Source organism: Epinephelus lanceolatus, chromosome 12 (assembly GCF_041903045.1).
Source record: "Epinephelus lanceolatus isolate andai-2023 chromosome 12, ASM4190304v1, whole genome shotgun sequence".
Classification (NCBI taxonomy): domain Eukaryota; kingdom Metazoa; phylum Chordata; class Actinopteri; order Perciformes; family Serranidae; genus Epinephelus; species Epinephelus lanceolatus.
The window spans coordinates 27406591-27425829 of NC_135745.1; the positions used below are offsets into that span (position 1 = coordinate 27406591).

Sequence of the window (19239 nt, forward strand, 5' to 3'; positions counted from 1 at the left end):
TGGCTCTGAGCTCAGAACTTGCCACCACATACTGCTAACAGTAGCATCACATAGCTACCTCAGCTAACGTTAGATGGCAAAATATCTGCAAATTCCACCATAACTTAATTTGTTTTTCGAACAGGATTCAATTTGCTCTGAACTCGCCAGTTTTGACTTGGTCTCGACTGCCTTTGGACTTGGTCTTGACCCTTCGACTGAACCTGGACTTGGACTCAATTAAGTTGGTCTTGACTACAGCCCTGGTGAATACAGAAAGTAGCCCTGGTGAATACAGAAAGTAGCATTGATAAAAGGTTTGGGTCATCATTAATGTCACATTGCAGTTCCTACATTGATGGAGTCGATGATCTGTGGCGATGGATGAGGGATGAGGGCGATGGTGGTGAGAAAAGCATTAGCCTGCTCCTCCTCCAGCTCTCTGTTCCTCATCAGGTCGGTCAGTAGTACGATGCAGCTTTCAGATCCACAGGCTGGTAATGCATCCAACAAAGGCTGCCTGTCCAAACAATTAATCAGCATCAGTATCAACCAGCTGTTTCCTATGTACAGTCTTTATGCTAGGCTAACCAACTGCTAGCTGCAGTTTCATATTCAGACGTGAGACTGGTTATCAGTGGCCTGTCAGGATGTTGTACTGTTTCTTTAAAGGGACAGTTCACCCCAAAATAATAAAGTCTTACCTGTAGTGTTACTTATTGGCCGTAGAGATGTCTGTTTTCTCTCCAGTATAATGAAACTAGATGGCACTCGGCTGGTGGTGCTCAAGGCAAAAATATTTGAAAAACACTGCTACTGCTAGCTCACCTAGTACCACTGAGCTAGCTAACGTTACAGCTCAGCTGAGAGGATACTATTTATGTTTATATCTCGCATTGTCACGAACATGAGCTTCTCATTAATGAGTAGTTTGCCCCCAGGACCACTGCTTGGTCTTGCGTTCACTTTTACCCAGTGGCCATTCGCAGTATTGCAGCACAAAAAAATTCCCTGTGGCACACAAAGCATTTTCTCCACTGACCTCCATAAATGACACAACACCTTGAACTGCAAACAAGGTCAGTTATTATTCTTTCCATTATGAAGTTTTAATCCATGGAGGTTTTATTTTTGTAAAACTTTCCTTAAGCCGAAAACAGCAATTTAAGAATCCATCATGTCATCACAATGTAAAGTCTATGAGCCGAGCAGGAACTCGCAGGAGGAGGCAGCGGGAGAAACACTACTGTGCATATTCAGTGGGCTGCACACCCTGGAAGTAAACCCGGATGCTAGAAACTTTTTTTGGCATATGCACAAGGCAAGCAATTCTGTTGGACTAAATAGGCGCCATCTTGGGGTCCAGTATCTCGTATGAGTAGATGCACTCTTCCTTCTGTGTGGTGATATGGTTGGCAGGTATAGTTTGGTACAAATAGTTTCTACAAGAAACTGCTCAAAAGAAGGTCTGTGGATTATCTTGAGTATCTGGGGTCATGTTTTCTGCAAAGAGACATTGCTGTAGTGTTTTACAAATGTTTTTTGTACAGTACAGGCCAAAAGTTTGGACACACCTTCTCATTCAATGCGTTTTCTTTATTTTCATGACCATTTACATTGTAGATTCTCACTGAAGGCATCAAAACTATGAATGAACACATGTGGAGTTATGTACTTAACAAAAAAAGGTGAAATAACTGAAAACATGTTTTATATTCTAGTTTCTTCAAAATAGCCACCCTTTGCTCTGATTACTGCTTTGCACACTCTTGGCATTCTCTCCATGAGCTTCAAGAGGTAGTCACCTGAAATGGTTTCCACTTCACAGGTGTGCCTTATCAGGGTTAATTAGTGGAATTTCTTGCTTTATCAATGGGGTTGGGACCATCAGTTGTGTTGTGCAGAAGTCAGGTTAATACACAGCCGACAGCCCTATTGGACAACTGTTAAAATTCATATTATGGCAAGAACCAATCAGCTAACTAAAGAAAAACGAGTGGCCATCCAACGTCATTAAGAAATGAAGGTCAGTCAGTCCGGAAAATTGCAAAAACTTTAAATGTGTCCCCAAGTGGAGTCGCAAAAACCATCAAGCGCTACAACGAAACTGGCACACATGAGGACCGACCCAGGAAAGGAAGACCAAGAGTCACCTCTGCTTCTGAGGATAAGTTCATCTGAGTCACCAGCCTCAGAAATCGCAAGTTAACAGCAGCTCAGATCAGAGACCAGATGAATGCCACACAGAGTTCTAGCAGCAGACCCATCTCTAGAACAACTGTTAAGAGGAGACTGCGCGAATCAGGCCTTCATGGTCAAATAGCTGCTAGGAAACCACTGCTGAGGAGAGGCAACAAGCAGAAGAGATTTGTTTGGGCAAAGAAACACAAGGAATGGACATTAGACCAGTGGAAATCTGTGCTTTGGTCTGATGAGTCCAAATTTGAGATCTTTGGTTCCAACCGCCGTGTCTTTGTGAGACGCAGAAAAGGTGAACGGATGGATTCCACATGCCTGGTTCCCACTGTGAAGCATGGAGGAGGAGGTGTGATGGTGTGGGGGTGTTTTGCTGGTGACACTGTTGGGGATTTATTCAAAATTGAAGGCACACTGAACCAGCATGGCTACCACAGCATCCTGCAGCGACATGCCATCCCATCCGGTTTGCGTTTAGTTGGACGATCATTTATTTTTCAACAGGACAATGACCCCAAACACACCTCCAGGCTGTGTAAGGGCTATTTGACCAAGAAGGAGAGTGATGGAGTGCTGCGGCAGATGACCTGGCCTCCACAGTCACCGGACCTGAACCCAGTCGAGATGGTTTGGGGTGAGCTGGACCGCAGAGTGAAGGCAAAGGGGCCAACAAGTGCTAAACACCTCTGGGAACTCCTTCAAGACTGTTGGAAAACCATTTCAGGTGACTACCTCTTGAAGCTCATCGAGAGAATGCCAAGAGTGTGCAAAGCAGTAATCAGAGCAAAGGGTGGCTATTTTGAAGAAACTAGAATATAAAACATGTTTTCAGTTATTTCACCTTTTTTTGTTAAGTACATAACTCCACGTGTTCATTCATAGTTTTGATGCCTTCATTGAGAATCTACAATGTAAATAGTCATGAAAATAAAGAAAACGCATTGAATCAGAAGGTGTGTCCAAACTTTTGGCCTGTACTGTATGTATTTTCAATTTTTGGGATGGAACGTTCCTTTAATGTTGCCTCCATTGAGTCGTGTCAGTGACTCATACAATGAACATGAATGCACAACATAAAGGACACACATAACTGTGTTAATTATGTGGTCAGTTACACCTGTGTTTGACAAATGTCCACAATGATAAGGGTGTATTTGCTATATTTTGTGATAGATGATATTAAGGACTGGGGACTGGGGACGGGGGGGGTGCTGTAAGTCATCTGTGTGTCAGAGTAGTTTCTGATTGGATCAGCTACAGTCCCACACAGACAGTCTTTTGTCTACTTGGTGACTTCGCCAGAGGCTGTGCGTTTTATAATTATAACCCATAAAGAGGAGTCCGTTCAGCTTTAATCAAATTTACCGGGAGCACAAAATATTTTATTAACCATAACTGGTGTGGAAATGTGCAACTCAAACTGTCATGTGGAGAAACTGACGAAGGACTAGGCATAAAACACTGAGGAAATACTGACCAGTCATTGCGGCACTTGAAAGACGCCTCTTGCCAAAGTGTCTTGAGTTGAGAAAGACTCAGATCTCTCAGCTGGAAAGCCAGTTGAAGGAACTCTTGTGACACCTAGGAGCAAATCCAAAACACATATGGACTTACATTAAAGGCATCATAAAACTAATGAAATGCTACTCCCGCCCCACCAGAACCAATAACCTCCCGCAGAACTGTGAACACACGTTTTCATTCCATCAATCACCCAATCCTCACACAGTAATTAAATCGCAGAGTGTGTCAGGCTCTGGGTCTGACGGCCTCTTTTAAATACCTCCCATGTAAACAGACTCTGATGAAGGTTGCCAGGAGGTTTGACTGGCCTCCTGTGTGTGGGAGACATTAAAATGATATGCAGCATACGCTCAGGGGAAGTCACATCGTGAATACGAACACAAACAAGCCAACAGTGGCCTGGCAGGGTACGGGCTCCTTAAAAGTGATTCATATTCTTTGATGAAAAAGACTGCAGCATGAAATTAAACATACAATAAATGTTCCTTACAGATAAATACAGTTACAAGCTGAGTAGAACCTGTTGAGACCTACCAGCTGTGGGTCTGAGGTGAGGCCACATAACATCCTGACAGTTTGACTGGCTTGCTGAGGCATCGATGCTCTGGCTTTTCCTGGCCTCGCAGCCCCTTCATCCTCAAACTGCAGGTCAGTTTGCACGCCAAGATGTAGTAAATCTGCGTGAGCATTGAAGAGAACAGGTATCAGGGTCATGATTGTGACACAGTATAGCTCCTAAGGGCAACTGTGGAAGTGTAACTCCAGACTGACCTGCTCCTGAAGGGGTCCCCGGCTGGGCTCGGAGCAGGAGCAGGGTCGACACAGTTTGGGTCTTCACCAGCCCTGCAGTCTTGGACCACGTTGCCATGGAAACAGCCTCAGTACAATTGACCTCTTCCATCACTGTAGATCCATGCCTCTGAACACAGTGCAGCTCTGACTGCACTGACTAGTGAAAAAAAAAACAAGAAAACATAAAATCACTGATGTAATATTGATGATAATGGGCTAAAAAGGGACATCCTCTTATTCAGTGGTGCAGAAAAGTGACAACCAGGCAGCTTCAAAGCCGTCTTTTACCTTCCTCTTTTCTTGAACTCAGATACTAGAGAACAGAAAAAAAAAATCTACAAGCGTAATACACCATTAGGCCATAGCAAGGATTTTAGAACTGAGGTCATGAGTGGGAGTCCAACAAAGCAACGCACCGTGTCTATTTTGTGTTTAATTACTGTTTATATCCAGATGAAGAAGAAGATAGACTTTATTAATCTCAAAGGAGAAAATCATTTTTTCACTCTGTTGTCATATAGACACAAACAGAACCTATACATGCATTAAATGGAGAGATGTCGGGTTTAGGGGGCACCCCGAGGACTTGGGGGTTCAATGCCTTGCTCAAGGGTGCCTCAGCAGTGCCTAGGAGGCGATATTGGACCTCTCAAGCTACGAGTCCACACTCCATATTTGGTCTGGGGACTTGAGCCAGCGATCCTCCGGTTCCCAACCCAAGTCCCTATAGACTGAGCTACTGCCGCCCATGATGATCTAAATGCTATTTTTAAGATTATTTTTTGGCTTTATTTGATAGGACAGTTGAAGGTACACAGGAAAGGGGGTCGAGAGAGATGGGATGACATGCAGCAAAGGGCCAGGAGTTGGAATCAAAAACCAGGCAGCTGCAGGCCGCTGCAGTAGGCACTCAGCCTTTCATATGTTCTATGATTCAAAGCTCCAAATGGCAAAATAAAATTGAATCATTTACATATTTATTTGACCTACAAACATTCTGATTTACGTATACTGAGCCTAACAATATTTAAATCAGCCTATAGCATAACCACCAATGTGTAGGTTTGTAATTGTAGAATGTAAAGCCCCTAAAAGTTGCAAAAAAAAAAAAAATCCCAGAAAAAAAACACCTAAATTTGCAAACACAGTACAGAGGCTTCAGTGTCCTTAGTGGTAGCCACATTTTTAACAAAGAAAAAAGTGAGGCAAACTCCCCTAGTGGTGTGAAAAATATGAATTAATTCATAAATAGCAATTCTAAATATTTAAAGTGGTTTTAATACTCATCTTCCACTGCTGCACTTTCACACTTTCTCTTATTGTATATTTGCTACAGTCATTCTGCTTTTGTCTACCACTTACCAAGAATGCTGTTATATTTATCTTTTAAAATGTTACCTTGTATGCCCTCAATGTCAATTTGTCCCTGTGATAACAAAAATTATATCAAACATTGACATTTTTTTAGGTATTGTGAGCCACCGCCAACAGGGGATACTTGGATGTGTGTTGTGCACTCCGGACAAGAAATATAATGTTTACTGAGAGGGTTTGCAGAGTTGTACAGTCTGGGGAACGCTCTAACTCCAGTGCAGACAAACTTTGAAAGTCCACACCAGAGCCAGCAAGCGAGCGCAACAACACATGTACAAAAAGCGAGAAGTGAAACCTAAACACATCTACGTAGTTCCGGTAGGGAGGTAACATTTCTGTAACAAATACTGCTATTATTTCAACATGCTGCATAACATGGGGGCATAGGAACACTAATGCCATTAATAGTACCATTATTACAGTATCAGATTAGAAATTCCAGTATCGTAACGACACTAAACTCACCGTGTCTTCAGTTAAAGATACTGAATGGGGCCAGAAGTTTGCCAGTCTGGACTGTTGGCACTGTTTTAGATCCCTGCTCTTCATCAGTAGAGGTCCTCTCCTCTCATACGTGCTGGTGCACGTCCCGTACACATCCATCTGAGGCGTTAAAGAAAAGTCAGATAATTACCATGTGAATGCCCTGTATTATGTCAAGATGATGTTAATGACGGTTATCGTTTGTAGCAGGAGTAAAGGAGGTATTTGTCAGACTACAAGACGTTTTATAATATATATGTTGAAATCTCATGAAGATTGAGGAATTGCTGTGTGTATACATTTTGCAATTGGGCATGTATAGAGTGCTGCAGGAAGGAGTCCTGAAACGAGGAAACAAGATAGCATTTTTGCACTTCCGCTTCCCTCATCTTGCAGTCAGTGGGTTAAATAAGGTCTGAAGTTAACACAAGTTTATAAGAGACTTTGTTCTTTGGCGTAAAACACATCAGTAAATAGCACATTTGTGAATTTTGAAGCTTTTACATGACTGAAAAAAGGCAGTAACGGACAAGTGGTTAAATGAGATGACAGAATGTCATCACATGTTGTGGTGGTGACACTGATGTCATGCAACTGTGGTGTAGTTCATTTAAGGCCCACCATTAGCTTTTTCCTTCTGGCGATTGCATTTACGCTTCAAAAATAATAAAAGTGGTGTTTATTTGTGAGGATCAATCTTACTGAACAAAACCGTGCTTATTTTCTGCAGTAATTTAAAATCCAAAGGAAAAATCCTGCAGGCTTTTTGTCGAGGAAACGAGGGTGACTAACTTCCAGGTCGACCTACAAAAAAAAACGTCATCCCTGCAGCGCTCTATTACATAGAATATAACCCTCATTAACCCTCACCTCCTTTTCTAATTCCTGTTTGGAGGCCATGCGGGAGGTCTGGAGCATGCTCAGTAGAGCCCTTTTAATGTTGAGGGCCCACACCTGCTCCCCCTCCTGGAGACAGAGGGCCATGACCTTTCCCCCATGGAGGGAGAACTTGAGGCGCGTTCTCTCCAGTGACTCCCTGGGAAACAAAAACACCAGATGAGCCCCCCGAGACCCGAGAACACAGACAAGTGGAGCATCTGAACAGAGTATCACATTCATAGGAAAAACAGTCGGAGCATTCCAAAAATGATCTGGACTTACACTTATGCTGTTGAATGCAGACAGAAACACACGTATGCATGCAAATTAACATTGACTCAATCATTATACTCAATAAAAACACATGAAATTACAGACCTTAAGCTCTTAAAACGCTGCACAGAGTGTTCCTTCTGAGGGGAAAGCCGCTTTATCTGTGGATTCCTGATCTGTTGGACAAGCATGTGCATACATCATTGACTTTTGCAGCATTAATTGATTCCTTCATTCATTTTCCGTAACCGCGGGACTCTTTTGCAGTACTTCATTTTAATTTTTCCACACTTTCATTAAAGCTGACCTGCATCATTAGGTGACACTTGGAAACCACATCGATATCAACCACACAGTCTAAAGCCAGTCCATTCCTGCCAGCGTTGGAGCCATGAAGGGTTGTGGTAATTGTTGTGCTATACCTGTAAGTGTACCTCACTCCTCTCTGATAGGATAAATCAGGAGTGGGAAACCCTAGAGACATAAAATAATAATCAGAAGATTCAATGAAAAGAAATCTTGAAGTACAAATTTAATGTCTGGCATGCATCATATATGATATGAAACAAACTGGATTCTCACCGGCGCAACTTGAATCACAAAGATTTGGCTCTGTCTCAAAGCAATCACCAACTGCACAGAAAATTAGATCAGGAATCTCACACATAATGACAAAAACGTGCAACCCTTCTCAAAGAAAGCCTGACAAACTTCTATACTGAACACTCAAAGTCATGTCACCTAGACTCTCAGTCAACTCTGCTTTCAGTGCAACATTAAAGAACCACTACAGCACACAGTAAAAGACATAAAACTCACCATATAGCAGGAGAAAAATCAGTACAACATGCAGACAATTGAGAGGTAACAAGGACACAGCCATAGCAACCCTAAGCCACTGCAGGTCCGGCTGCCTCCACACCTCCACATGTAAGCGAGATGAAAACCAAGCACTGTTCACAGCCACTGAATGACCACACTTGTACAGGGGCTTCCACAGTGACCCACGGTGCTCACAACGACCAATCAGGAAATACCTTCCAGACTGGAGCTACAAACACTCACTGAGCCAATCACTTCACAGGGCACCGGGCCTCACAAAAAATTGGGGTTTCTCATCCCTCTCCATTCACTTGGACAGACATTAGACATGAGCTACATGTGGAGGGGGAGCTCTGTTTATTGCAGGACAGTTTGAAAGTCTGGGACATATAAGAAAACCTTATATAGTGCAGTAGGACTGTAAAACAAAGCATGTAATAGTAATTATCCAAGTGTTTTTGCTTGTATATCATCTTCAACAATAAATAAGATTTGCTTGGAGATTACACACCCTCCTACACACTTACACACACTGCCAATATGGCCATAATCAATAAGCCACACAACCAGTGTGTGCTTTAACCTATTAAAAGCTGATTCATGAACTTCAACAGAACAAACAACCACAGTTCAGAGAGGGAAGCACAAGAGAAGAGAGACATCTAGTGTCTTATGGACAGAAACTGTTGACAAAGTAGATGTTTGTGGTGCTTTCATGGCTCCGGATTTAAGTATATTTGGCGGAAATGTGAAATAAAAAGCCCTGCACCGTTCAGCCACGTTCTCCAGCCTCTGACTGAGCTACAACTAAATTACCCATCGCGCCTTTCATCCACATCTCCTCCTTCCCCCCATCATTACCCAAGCTGCCTGCCTGCCACCTACTTTCCACGATGCACCCGCCGCTTCGGTCCACGCCCGTGCTGCGACGTCAGTCACTGCGTGCTGCTGGGTGACGCTGCGTTCGAAGACACAGAAAAAATTGTATTCAGGAGCTTCCTCCGAGAATACCGTCAACCCGGTTTAACCCCAACTTCTAAGGCAGTTGTGTAGTTTGTCACATTAGTTATGCCAATTATACTTTAGTGTACTAAAATATGAAACAGTTACACTTTTGATTCAGTGGTTTTATAAAATAAAAAAAACACTTGAAGAACCCAGTTAGATGCTAGATGTTCACTTTTCTATGATATTAAAATTTGTGATTTTCTGTACAACAATGTGTTAAACGTAACACTCATCAAATCAATATTGGGGTAATTGTAAAGGCAAAATAAAGTTTTTTTTTATGTGTAAATCCTTTATTTGACTTTATTGATACAAACAAGCCAGGCACTTTTTCAAGCCTTATTCATTAGGTAGCTTCTGTCTCAGGTTGAGCAAAGAAATATAAAGCCACATACAAAATGACAGAAAAAGAACAGAAATAAAAGCAAAACAAATAAATATATCAATTAAAAACAGGGCTTTCTTAAATTAATTTAAACATATCTAGTAATAAAAACAACTTTGACAAGTTTCAGTGACTTACTCAAGAGTTTTAACTCATTCTTCCAATGAATCAAACTAGATTTGGTCTTAAAATATCTACATTTGTGTATGAAAACTTCCATGGTAACAAGACAATATTGAGAACAAAGTCTGCATCCTTGTTTCTACACAAACACCAAATCTGACTGACTGTCTTTTAGGGTTGCAACGGCATGAGATCTTCATGGTACAACAACCGTCTCAGAAAATGTTGTGGTTTCACAGTATTACAGAATTCATACTATTACCAGTCAGATTGACCCTTAAAGGAATCATATTGGAAGGATTATTCTTGGTTGAAAAAACGTTTTATTACTATAATTAAAACTTGAAACCATTTTGTCGATGGAAGTATGTGTAAAAAGTCTCCCCTTAAAAAATAATTAAAATAAAGGGGAGATTCTCTGTCCAGCTGCATGTTTTTTTTGTTTGTTTGTTTGTTTGTTTGTTTTACAATATCTTAGTTAAACAAATGTACACAGTATGATAACCACCAACTTTTATATCCTCCTGTGACACAAACGTTTGTTTGGTATGCATTTTTAATTCCTCCTCGTAGGATCTGATAAGAATAAAAAACCAAGCATTGTCTATGATAATAAAGTCTCAATGTCCTCAAATGAGAACATCCTAATTGTGGTCTCTTATTACCACTACATGGCAAATCAAAACTGCAATGTCCTCATATGAAGACACAGGGTCTCAGGATGATATTGGTATATACATTAAAACAGGTATATCACTGCAACCCTACTGTCTTCACTGTCAAGGGTGACAACTCAGCCTCTCTGGTCTGCAGCCTGCATTGCACATCACTCCAAAGGGGCTGCACTGATTTGTGTCTTTTGTTGCTTTGTTTTATTTGTTGAATTGCCTTTGTTGTTATTGATTGCATGTTTTATTGTTTGATTGTTTGATTGTATTTTGTGAAGCACTTTGTGAATTTCATTTCTGTGAAAGGTGCTATATCCTCCTGAGACCTGAACTTTTGTTTGGTACGTGTTTTTAATTTCTCCTAGCTACTTGGGATTGAAAGGACAAAACATTATCAGTGATAATAAATTCCTAATGTCCTCATATGAGGACATCACATTTTGGGTCTGCTTGACCTTATAATTCATTCTACTTAACTTAGACCTGTTGTCTTCAATCATGGACACTTTTTGTGCCATCTATTGGTAGTGAGAGCACAACACAATAATCCATGTAAAAACAAGATGGCAGCCATCTCTGTCAAGTCAGCCTGCAGCCAACCCTGACACAAAAGTGGACAAGGTCCAAAACCTGATCACATTTTATGGTTGAAACTTGTTTATTTATACTTAATAACGTTTGTAGTTTCATTTGGCAACAAATTTGACCAACAGTATCAAGCTAAGACTGTGAATTAGGAAGTACTCATTTGAAGACATTGGGACTTTATTATCATCTCGTTTGAGGGTATTGGAACTTTATTATCGTTCACGATGTTTAGTTTTATCGGGTCCTACTGAGCCCAAATAGCTAGGAACATTAAAAAAAAAAGCATACTAAACAAAAGTTAAGGAAGCTAAGTACTAGTGTGGCTTTTAGAAATTCAGACAGTAACGCCTCCCTATAGTTTTTAACCGACAGGCTCTGAACGCATCTTTAGTCCGGACCAGGGGGCGTAGGTTTGACCGGCTTGTGAAGCTCAGACACAATGAACCGTCAGACGGTGCGGGGTACGCATGTTGGGCCGGAGGCATAGGCACGGTTTAGCACATTATTCTTCTTAATTGTGCCTTTTCTTGGATTTATTTAGTAATCTCCAGACTGCTGAAACACTGTATGGCGGTAACAAGGCTCAGCTGGAAACGGTTGATTCGTCGAATTTGATGAAAACGAGGTCAGGCTCAGACTACCGTTAGCCCCTCCTGGTGGATTCTGTTTCCGTTGTTTTTTCTAGATAAAGCCAACAAACCGAGGCAGATAACAATGTCGTTGACTGCTTCGTCTGATTATTTCGCTGCCGAGTGTCTGGTGTCGATATCCAGCGGTCCTGTCCTACACAGACCCACCCCAGTCGCCCCCGCCAGCCAGCCGGCCGTGGTGGGCCTGCTCCCCGGGGAGCCCGACGTGTCGAGCGAGGACAGGGAAGTGCGGGAGACGCTGAGGCTGGAGGGGGCCAACATGATGGCGGTGGCCGGTATCCTCACCGACCTGCACGGCAAGTTCCGCCCCATGTCGGCCTACTCGGAGAGCAGCAACTCCTCATGTGGTGGGGAAAGCGGTTACACCACGTTGTCCGACCCCACCACCCCTACCATGACCCCCTCCGCCACCCCTGTCCCCGGGCAGCAGCAGCTGAGGGGGGGTGGAGGTGGAGGAGGCGTGGGGGCCCCGCGGTCCCCGGTGAAGCGACATCAGTGCACTTTTGACGGATGCGACAGAGTTTACGGGAAATCGTCCCACCTGAAGGCACACATCCGGACACACACAGGTAGGGAGACAACAACAGCTTGGGTCACATGTGCACAGCTAACCTTAGTGTAAACTTTGTCTCCAACTTCTGCTCTGTCGATGACGCCCATTTTGTTATTATCACTGTAATCAGAAAATATGGGAAGTGTTGCGCTCTTTTATTCTTTATGGGATTGACCAACAGCGTGGTGGTGCCAAATGTTTCCCATACAACCCTGACTTGGTACAATAAGGTGGCCAAACAAAGAGGCAAAGACAGAAAAACTCCCCTCCAGTGACTCTGACAAAGAGGTAAACTAACAAAAGAACTGGGCTGGACGTTAAAACCGGTGACGAAGGTCTTCCTCCCGACTGGATTTGCATATGAAATGAACGTAAGACGAAACCTTAACGTCGAGGGCTGGGAGTTTATTGTCGGGCATAGTCTGCCCTGTTGATGGCAGCAGCAAGTGCTGGATGATTTGGCTGTTGGAGTTTTTCTTTGGGGCACCACCTCCTCTCCCTGGCGTCTGCTGACGAGTTAAAATCGATTTTATTCCCTGCATTGTGTAAATTATTGATAAAATACGTTTGGGGAAGAGCTGCAGGAGGCGCGTCCGATAATGGATGGCGCCACCCCTTCTGTCTAAATGAACACATTTTCATTTATTTTTGGATGTCTGCAGAGGAAAATAACTGATATGTAGCTGCACCTCACTGCACAATCCGTTTTATACCTCACGATGTTTCAAGCCAGATGGTTGGACATGGACCCGCCCATCAATATGCAAACACAGATCTTGCTACTGAGTCAAATCGTGCATGGGATTTTTCACAAAATGAGGGGAATCGGTGCGTTCAGGGTCACTGAGCAGGCGCAAACGGATTATGGGCAGGAAACGGCTCAAAGAAACTGTGGTGGGAACGCCCATAAAGAGTTCTGCAACAACAACGTGGCCTGGCTTTGTGATCTTGAAAATGGCACCGTGCATCCTACTCGCTTATCCTGGTTTTGCTCATGTTGCCTGCAAGAGATTAAGGCTAGTAGTAGCTTAGGAAGACTAATCTGGAGAATCTAAAGCCTAAATGTGTTTTGTCACGCATTTAATTTACGGAGAGATTAATATTTTTTGCCTATATTTCATAATGCGTCACTATCTCGGTATTTAATGTGCTCAGGTATAATTTAATGACGTCGTAGGGATAGTCACATATTTCCTACCTGTATTTTATTAATTAACATAAATGTGCAGTGACCAAAAATATAAGCAAACTTATTCTGATTTAATTTGAAAGCATATGATTATTTTATCTTTAAGAAACATTAAAACAAAATGCACAGACTATGAAATACTTGCAAAAATTAAATTATTAAAGGCATGCTAGATGAATTATTAAAGGCCTGCAGAGCGGATACACATGCATAAATTGCACATATTGGAGTCTAAATGATTTGTGGATTAATTGATTTGTCATTTGACAGAAAAGTAAGCTAAAATCTAACAAACATTTTCTAATTTTAGTTTCAATTGTGAGGATTTTTAAAGATCAAGATTAATCGATAATGAAAATAATTGCATATCCTCACTGGTTTGTGGTATAGAATGGAAATAAATTATCCTTTTCCTTAGTGTTTAAGTTAAGTTATTAATATATTTTAGTCATCAGAAAACTCGGGTGTTTGTGGGGCAAACTGAAAGGTATGATAAATAATATGGTGGTAAATGTTCTCCCCTCTCTTCTCTGCCAACAGGTGAGAGGCCCTTCCCATGCACCTGGCCGGACTGTGAGAAGAAGTTTGCCCGCTCCGATGAGCTCGCCCGCCACACCCGCACCCACACCGGTGAAAAACGCTTCCTGTGCCCACTGTGCGATAAGCGCTTCATGCGTAGCGACCACCTGATCAAGCACGCCCGACGCCACCCTGACTTCCAGCCCTCGATGTTGAGCCGCACCAAGGGCGCCTCCTCCTCCTTGTCTCCCAGCCCGGCCATGCACCATTAGGATGGTCTTGGTTTGGGTGGGGGGGGGTTTCCTAACAGGAGCACAGAAGGTCACGGTGGTTTCAAGTTAACCAGCTACAATCAGATCCACTGATTTAGGATTTAGCATTGCTGTGTTGTACTCAACAAATGTGCACATAATACACACAACACACACAAAGCTGGATGTGAGGGGGGAAAGCGGCTTCATCCCTCCATCTGCACAGATGAGTCATGTGACCACTATCCACCTGCTCAATAGAACTAGGGTTGGGTATTGAGAACGCTCCAAATCTTAAAGAAGTGAGGATTCGTTAAGAAATGTGCTTTTTCGATTCCACTTATCGTTTCCTGAAAGCAAACTTTGGACCTACTTCATTTACATCGCAGATTACACATGTATCAAAGCACGTGTATAATGTTTACAATAAGACAGAGTGGGGCCTGTTTTCAAAAGTGGCTGCGCTTCACGAAAGACCGTAATGATGCGGTGAAATGTAATCACTGCATGAAAATAAATATATGCAAGGAAAGAAAGTCTAATACAACAACACATTTACTACAGAAAGAAGGAGAAGGCAGCATTTTTATAAAATCTGTATCATAGTGAAATGAATTTAAACATTTTTATAGATCAAATAACCAGATAGGAACGTCTGTTTTTGGTAAAAACACTCGATTAATTTCAGGGCAAATCAAGGTACTTCATCACATTGATGCAAAAAGTCTGTAAAACCAATTATGCCACGAAGCAGTCCTGCTCATCGATTTACAACACAACATTAATACAAGGCTTTAATGCCTCAAAAAGCAAAATCAAATGTAAAACATTCAGCTTTTCTGTGGCACAACAGAGAATGTTTATATATATTTTCCTTTTTTAACCAAAAATCACAAAACACATCCTCATTTATTACATGTTTATGGCAGCCTAAACCTTTTGGAAATAAATGTGTGGTGTTTTTTATGTTGAACATACTTTGTTTTCTTTTCTTTCTCAGGATTCGATGAGAATGGGAATCATTAAGCAGATTTGAGTCGATGAAATAAACCCAACCCTAAAAAATAACCTCAGTTTCTCAAACACTTCCACAAATTGCAGGGATTTTTCACATTTTTCTGTAAAAGTCTGCACATTCATCATCAGCCAAAACTCCTCTGTTTTCTAGTGGTTCATTTGTAGACTGTTGTTGTGCTCCTCGTTTATTTCCCATGAGTAGCATAAACTTGTGATGTTAGGTAGCGAGGCGCCGACTAGAAGCCTTTTAGCTTTTCTTTTTTTTAGCTTTGCTGATTCCATATAAAAGTTTATTTTAGTGGTGACACATTCCTTAATTTTTATTGCATCAGTAACCATCGTTGAGGCAACTTTGTAATGATTTCTATATATTCAGTTTAACTATAGATCGAGTATTGATTTTGCCAGAAAGTGGATCAAACTTCACTGTAGAAAAGCTGATTGCACGCCATCCTTAAGTCTAGATCAGTTATCACACATGAAATGCTGATACATAATACACAGTATTATGTCTAATACTGATGCAAATGTATATAAGCTTTAAGCTTTTAATGTAGATTAATGGTAATGCTACTAGCAGCTGAATTAATACATGTGATGAATTGTAGTCCTTATATTAGGGGTAACGGTATACTCTTGATAGGATGGCATTGCTTGTGAGTGTCGGTGTGTATGTGTTTTTATTTACATTTTTTGTTAGCGACAGAACTGGGGAAAAAGTGTGTATGCGATGATATCAAAATGTTTTGGGGAAACAAAAATGACATGAGTCGAGCTTGACTTTTAGCTGGCTGCCTTCGAAGTTAAAGCCATCACCCCATTCATCGGGTGTGGAGCCAGACGGCAGAAGGCATTTCAGGATCAGGAGTGCCAGGTGTTTCTGTACACGGTTTGAGTCTTACATGTAGAGTTACAAAAAATAACCTGTTATAACTTTTAGTGTGGGAATCAAAATTGGTCTAAAACTTGTGCTAATCTGCTCCCATTGAGGAAAGCTAATACCAGTAGATCTTTAGAGTGAGTTTGACTTATCAAAGCATAAAAGCACAAGTGCAACTGATAAAGTTAATAATGGCTTTATGTTATGTACAATAGTCATGAACCAGCAGGCACTTGTAAATGGGATGCCGCCATTAATAATGGTATTAGTTACACCTGTGTCTTACAAGTCAAACTGTCCTCTGTGATAAAGAAACATTACAATGTTGGAAAAACAAATGGGGATTTGTTAAAGGGTAACTTACGTACTTTTTGGGCTAGACCCTGTTTTCCCTTTTTTTTTTTTTGTCTAAGTGAATAATAGGATAAACAACTTGTCCAGTACTGAGCAAGAGCGCTGCAGACGGCAGCCACACAACGGGCTACAGTGTCACCACCGTGGGAAATTATGCGTTGTCAATTTACACCCATTAAAAGTGGTTATTTTTGCCACTGAGAGATTATTAGAGGAGTCTGACAACATTATGCAAAGGATCCCTACAGAAATAAAACATTTGTTTAAACATAAATTACCCTGAAATCGGCATTACAAAACCCAACAGACTCCGTTTAAATTAACAATAATTTTGTCATGGTTAAACATGCCTTATTGAAAGTTAACAGAAACAAATTAAAACCCACAAAAGCCCTCTTGGTGTGTTTTTCCACTCTTCCAACAATTGTCAACTCTGGTTTGGTTGAAATAAACATGTTAAACAGCCAGTCAGATGTGACAATATGCTGGCTCTGTACAGGCTAAAATTACTGTTTATTTAAGTGGAGTCTGGTGGGTTTGGCAGTAGCAATTTTGGGCCTGTTTCTGGTTAAACAAAAAGGATCTTTCTCCTTAACATAAAGATCTGTCTTTGTAGGGATCCTTTCTATAATGTTGTTAGACATGTAAAATACTAATCTGAGCCTGTCAGTGGCAAAAACAAGCACTCAAAATGGTGCACAGATGCCCTGTTTGAGGGCTGTCTGCGTAAGCCCTGTTGCTCAACACTGGACCAGAATTTTTGTTGTTCCCATTAGTCACTTAAACACAAAAATGTGAAAATAAGATCCAGGTTTACCCTTTAAAAACATGTTTAGTACATTCAAGAAAACTGGCACCTGAATATTCCTATATGCCAAAAACAAAGTCAACAATCCTCATGTATTTCAGGAAAAATTAATATTCAGGAGCAAACCTCAAATAATTAAGATATTTAAAATCTATCAAGTACATACAGTGTCCAGGTCTGATTATAGAGAGGTTGATTTTTTTTAATGTTTCCACACTGTTTGTCCAGCTCATGGACATATTCCTTTATCTCAGTGAACAACACTTAAAGCCTTAAACTATGTCATAACTACTTTGCACCATGTTTACAGTTGGATCATTGTATAGGTGTATATGCCCCCCTGTGGGCTCATAACAGATACTCATTATGCAATATGGCACTTTTTTCTTACAGGTGTATTTGGCTGAATAGTGTAATGGCTTGCACTGTCACTATGCTTCTACAAGCAAGCACTGTGGAACTTTGCTGATGTGTGGATAACCAATGGTTTGTAAAACTGCCTTTTTGTCCAAGTGCTTTAGAAAGCGTGATACAAGAAGTTGGTAGGTTTTTTTTTGGTTTGTTTTTGTTCTCTTTTTTTTAGTGTTTGCGTAGTCATCCAGGCCATCTCTTGTTGTGGATTTTTTATTTTCTAAAAGGAACACGCTTCATTTGTGTTTCCAGATCGGTCGACTTTGTCTCCTCCACGCTAAGACTTCAGATGTCTTCCTCATTCACATGTCAAACCATTCACTGTTGATCTCATTTTTAATGGGAGCTGTACTCAATTGAGTGATTGCAATGCTTTGGAATTTTGTACACATTTCTTCTTCTTCAGAGGTTCAATCTGTTGACAGTTCGTGGTTGCTGCTGGCAGTAGCCATGAACACATGGACTGTATAACAAACACACAATATACCTGTTTTTTACGTCTTGAAATGGGAAGATTTCCCTCCGTCTCCTCTCACAGATGGGGGAGTCGTCTCACACAGACTCTGTCCGGGTCTCAAAGCTATAAAATCACAATACGAACATACCTCACTTTTTTTTCTGTGTCTTTACAAAATCCATCCAACCTGTTGTTCAGAAAGTCCTATAAAGCCATTGAGCCTTGGATTTCAAAAGTTAGTCTTTATCAGCTAGATGGTCTGCTATGTACCCTTGTCCTTATCTTGTCTGTATATGCAACATCACTACTACCTGTGTAGCAGCAGAATTTCCTTTTCCCTGCCTCAGTGAACTTCTGTTGTTAATGGACAGGAGTTTTAGTTATCAAGGGAAAGACTCGCAGCTGACTCGGGGGGGGGGGGGGGGGGGGGGGGGGGCTTTTAAGGGGTTTTAAAATGTAAAAAAAATACCTGTAGACTGTCACTTCACTGCAGATTTCAATTGAAAGAGCTCAGTCCAAATCTATTTGTTCATATCACTGAATGTGGCTTGATGGCAGAAAGCATTATCCACTTTGGATTTAATTTTTTCGCTGCCTCACTGAGAAGAAAAATAATTCTCTTGTCACCACACTAATTCAGATATGCACATTGTACAGAAACGGATGTTTTTTAAATTGATGCCTAATTTTTACATTAATGTAATTTTTTAAAAATCCTCTTATCAAAGCTTTAGTTAAGGTAAATAGGAGGAACTGTGGAACTAAATAATTGCTGCAACAAGCTGTTTTGATATTTATATTCTCAGGTGTCTTAAAAATTTTGAGCATTGGAGTTTCAATATTTCCTGTGCAACACCTAAGTACAAGCATGTTTTATTTCTTTTGTTATGCTGATTAATTTATTCCAAAAAATGTATCATTTGTGTGGTTTAATTATTCTTTCATAACTCATTTTGTGACATGGAACAGTACTAATATTAAATGGTTCCATTGTTTGCTTGATATGAAAATACCAGTGCTTTTTTTAAGAATAAAAATCCTCAAGTCAACACCTGT

At 41.1% G+C, this 19239-nt stretch overlaps 2 protein-coding genes across 2 annotated transcripts in view; one reads left to right on the forward strand and one right to left on the reverse strand.

Annotated features, from left to right (window-relative positions):
* Positions 1 to 8423, reverse strand: part of LOC117271565 (uncharacterized) — a 47521-nt gene extending 39098 nt beyond the window's left edge. The window contains exons 1-10 of the mRNA XM_033649827.2: positions 8320 to 8423; positions 8083 to 8133; positions 7808 to 7974; positions 7606 to 7676; positions 7219 to 7384; positions 6331 to 6468; positions 4471 to 4648; positions 4234 to 4376; positions 3653 to 3756; positions 334 to 499 (exon numbers count right to left, since the gene is read on the reverse strand). Of these exons, the coding sequence (XP_033505718.2) occupies positions 334 to 499; positions 3653 to 3756; positions 4234 to 4376; positions 4471 to 4648; positions 6331 to 6468; positions 7219 to 7384; positions 7606 to 7676; positions 7808 to 7974; positions 8083 to 8133; positions 8320 to 8383 (1248 nt within the window). The 5' untranslated portion in view covers positions 8384 to 8423. The remainder of the gene's footprint in view (positions 1 to 333; positions 500 to 3652; positions 3757 to 4233; positions 4377 to 4470; positions 4649 to 6330; positions 6469 to 7218; positions 7385 to 7605; positions 7677 to 7807; positions 7975 to 8082; positions 8134 to 8319) is intronic.
* Positions 8424 to 11509: 3086 nt separating this feature from the next.
* On the forward strand, positions 11510 to 19232 carry LOC117272088 (Krueppel-like factor 9). Its single transcript, XM_033650840.2, has 2 exons — positions 11510 to 12313; positions 14027 to 19232. Exons 1-2 carry the CDS (start codon positions 11809 to 11811, stop codon positions 14275 to 14277), a joined length of 756 nt encoding a protein of 251 aa, XP_033506731.1. The 5' UTR covers positions 11510 to 11808; the 3' UTR covers positions 14278 to 19232.
* The last annotated feature ends 7 nt before the right edge of the window (positions 19233 to 19239 follow it).